Genomic DNA, 2845 nt, shown 5'->3' with positions numbered 1-2845 from the left:
TTGGATTCATATAACTGATTTGGTTCAATATAAAGGTTTCTGCCTCTCGAGTGCTCAGTGGTGCCTGTTGGTAGTTCATGAGGAACCTCATTGAGGTTCATCAACGCTGTTTCTCTCTCCTCTCAATGTCTCTGGCATCTTCTGATTCTACTTTCAATTTTTCATAACTGCAGCGTTTGGTTTATTTTCGTGGTATGTAACGTTTAATTTTGTTAATGTTCCCCACCCCCATCCACCTCTGTTTGTACCCCACCCCTCTCACCAACCTTCTCCGAACCAGGATCTGCTCCAATTACCTGAGAATGCCAAGGAGGCAGAAAGTGCGAACACTCAAACAGTTATGTCTATGTAACGTGGCGGCAAACATGAAGGAAGTGTGGGCCAAGGATTACATGGATAACTACCTGACCCAGTATGACTTCCTGTACATCATTGGGCCATTCAATGACCTTGGTAAGAGCACCTTGACACCATAGGTATTGATAGCTCCCTAACTTTTATCCCACTCACTGCTCCATCTGTCAGGAGCTTTACATATGGAATGGCTGATACAGGCTGGAATCTAATCAAGGGGTTTAAGACAAATTAAATACAGAATAACAGATACTCGGGCGTCTGTTACAGACTGGAATCTAATCAAGGCTTTAGACTGGATTATATATTCCTGTAGAGTAACAGATACCTAGGACTGTGTTCCAGACTGGAATCTAATCAATGTTATAGGATGGATAATATTATACAATACCAGACATCCAGGAGTGTGTTACAGATTGGAATCTAGTGAATGGGTTTAAGATGGATTGCATATAGAATAAATGATATCTGGGAACGTGTGTAGATTGGAATCTAATCAAGGGGATTACAATGGATTATATATACAATAACAGATATTGGGAGTGTGTTCCAGACTGGAATCTAATCAAGTGGTTTAGAATGGATTAAATTGTAGAATACCAGACATCTAGGAGTGTGTTACAGGTTGAGATCTAGTCGAGGGATTCAGCAGTTTTTACATAGAACGACAGATATCCAGGAGTGAGGTAAATGCTGGAATATAATTGAGGGATTCAGGGTGGTTTACATATAGAATGACAGATGTTGTTCTTCCTTTGCCCTTCAGCGTCAAGTCTGGTTCAGGATCTGCTGCAGTTACTGGGTGAGACACACCGTCTGAGCCGAGCCTACTTGCACCTTCTCTTGGTGCCACACTTGGTCGAGCTGAATCTGAGGAGCTGTTCTGGGTTGGTCAGCAATGCCATTGGCCAAATCATTCACACTCGCTGCCAGGTAACACAAAATCTGTGATGATTCATGTCACAGCAATAACCTATCCTCTCAGGTAGATTCAGTCTCAGACCCTTCCCCCAGGTTTCTGTTTATCTGTAAGTACTCACACTGCCTGAATACAAGAGTAGGATGCCTCAGTTATACAGGGCATTGGTGAGACCACATCTGGAGTACTATGTCACTCGCCACATGGCAGGTTGGTTAGCAAATTGGAAATGTTTGGGATTGATGGGTCATTGACAACATGGATTAGAAGTTGGCTAAAAGATAGGAAACAGAGGGTAAGTGTAGGTGGGCATTTCTGAGACTAGAGACAAGTTGAAAGTGATGCTTTTTCTGATTTAAATAAATGATATGGAGACGGGTGTTGAGGACAAAAATCTCTAAATTTGCAGGTGGTATTTAGCTAAGGAGAATAGTGAATTGTGAGGATGATGCTGAGTAACCTGAGGGACATTGACAAGTTGGCCAAATGGGCAGGTACCTGGCATATGAATTTCAATGCAAAGTACTGAGGAAGAATCATGGAGAGGCAACACAGGCTCAAAGGTACAACATTGACAGGAGTATAGGAGCAGAGGGACCTCAGGGTTCATATGTATCATTCTCTGAAGGTGGCTGAGCAAGTTGAAACAGTTGTTGAGAAAGCTTATAGGAACTTTTTCTTTATAAATAGAGGCCGAAAGTATAAAAGCAAGGAAGTGATGCTATACCTTTACAAATCATTGGTCAGACCACATTTGGAGTATTGTGTTCAGTTCTGGGCACCTTATTTAAGAAAGGATATTAAAGTCCTGGAGGTAATATTCAGGAGATTTGCTAGAATGACAACAGGAATGAGAGATTTTAGATACAAGGCAAAATAAGAGAGATTGGGCTTATTCTCATTGGAACAGAGCAGATTAACAGGTGACCTCATTGAGGTATTCGACATTATGAGCAATTTTGACAGATTAGGATATAATAGAATATCCTTTATTGTCACATGTACTCCATTGTACAAGTACAGTGAAAAGCTTTTACAATACCTGCCTCTTATGATCTTAGGTACAAGTACCTAGGTACAAATCTTGGATACAAAAGAGGAATTAACAAGTGGATGCATTACTTTACAGAGCTTAAAAAAAAAAGTCAGAAATAAGACATCGTTGAAAGATTGACATTACAGTCAGGAAAAAAGAAAAAAATATTCTGCTGTAGCAACGAAAACCAAAAGAACTGCAGATGCTGTAAATCAGGAACAAAAACATAAGTTGCTGGAAAAGCTCAGCAGGTCTAGCAGCATCTGTGAAGAGAAAAGCAGAGTTAACATTTCAGCTCCAGTGACCTTTCCTCAGAACTGATGGTAGCTGGGAAAATGTCGGTTTATATGCAGAAGATAGGGTGGGGGGAGGGGGTAAGTAGTAAATGATAGGTTGGGATAGAGCCCAAAGAGAGAGAAGTACAGTTGGACAGACAAAGGAGTGGATAACGATCTAGCTGGGAGGGTGAATAGTTGTTAATGGAGACTGTTAGTGACTAATGATAGGTAGTGTGTAATGGCAGGCTATGTGATAAC

General features: G+C 41.0%; 1 protein-coding gene across 1 annotated transcript in view; it reads left to right on the top strand.

Annotated features, from left to right (window-relative positions):
• The first annotated feature begins 207 nt into the window (after positions 1-207).
• The window catches only part of si:ch211-214j8.12 (uncharacterized protein LOC100000539 homolog), a 6608-nt gene continuing 3970 nt past the window's right edge, over positions 208-2845 (top strand). The window contains exons 1-2 of the mRNA XM_020524519.2: positions 208-453; positions 1121-1287. Coding sequence (XP_020380108.2) covers positions 216-453; positions 1121-1287 — 405 coding nt within the window. The 5' untranslated portion in view covers positions 208-215. The remainder of the gene's footprint in view (positions 454-1120; positions 1288-2845) is intronic.

Source organism: Rhincodon typus, chromosome 1 (genome assembly GCF_021869965.1).
Source record: "Rhincodon typus isolate 14 chromosome 1, sRhiTyp1.1, whole genome shotgun sequence".
Lineage (NCBI taxonomy): Eukaryota > Metazoa > Chordata > Chondrichthyes > Orectolobiformes > Rhincodontidae > Rhincodon > Rhincodon typus.
The sequence above is the reverse complement of the archived record's forward strand: the minus strand, read 5'-3'. Positions and strand labels throughout refer to the sequence as shown.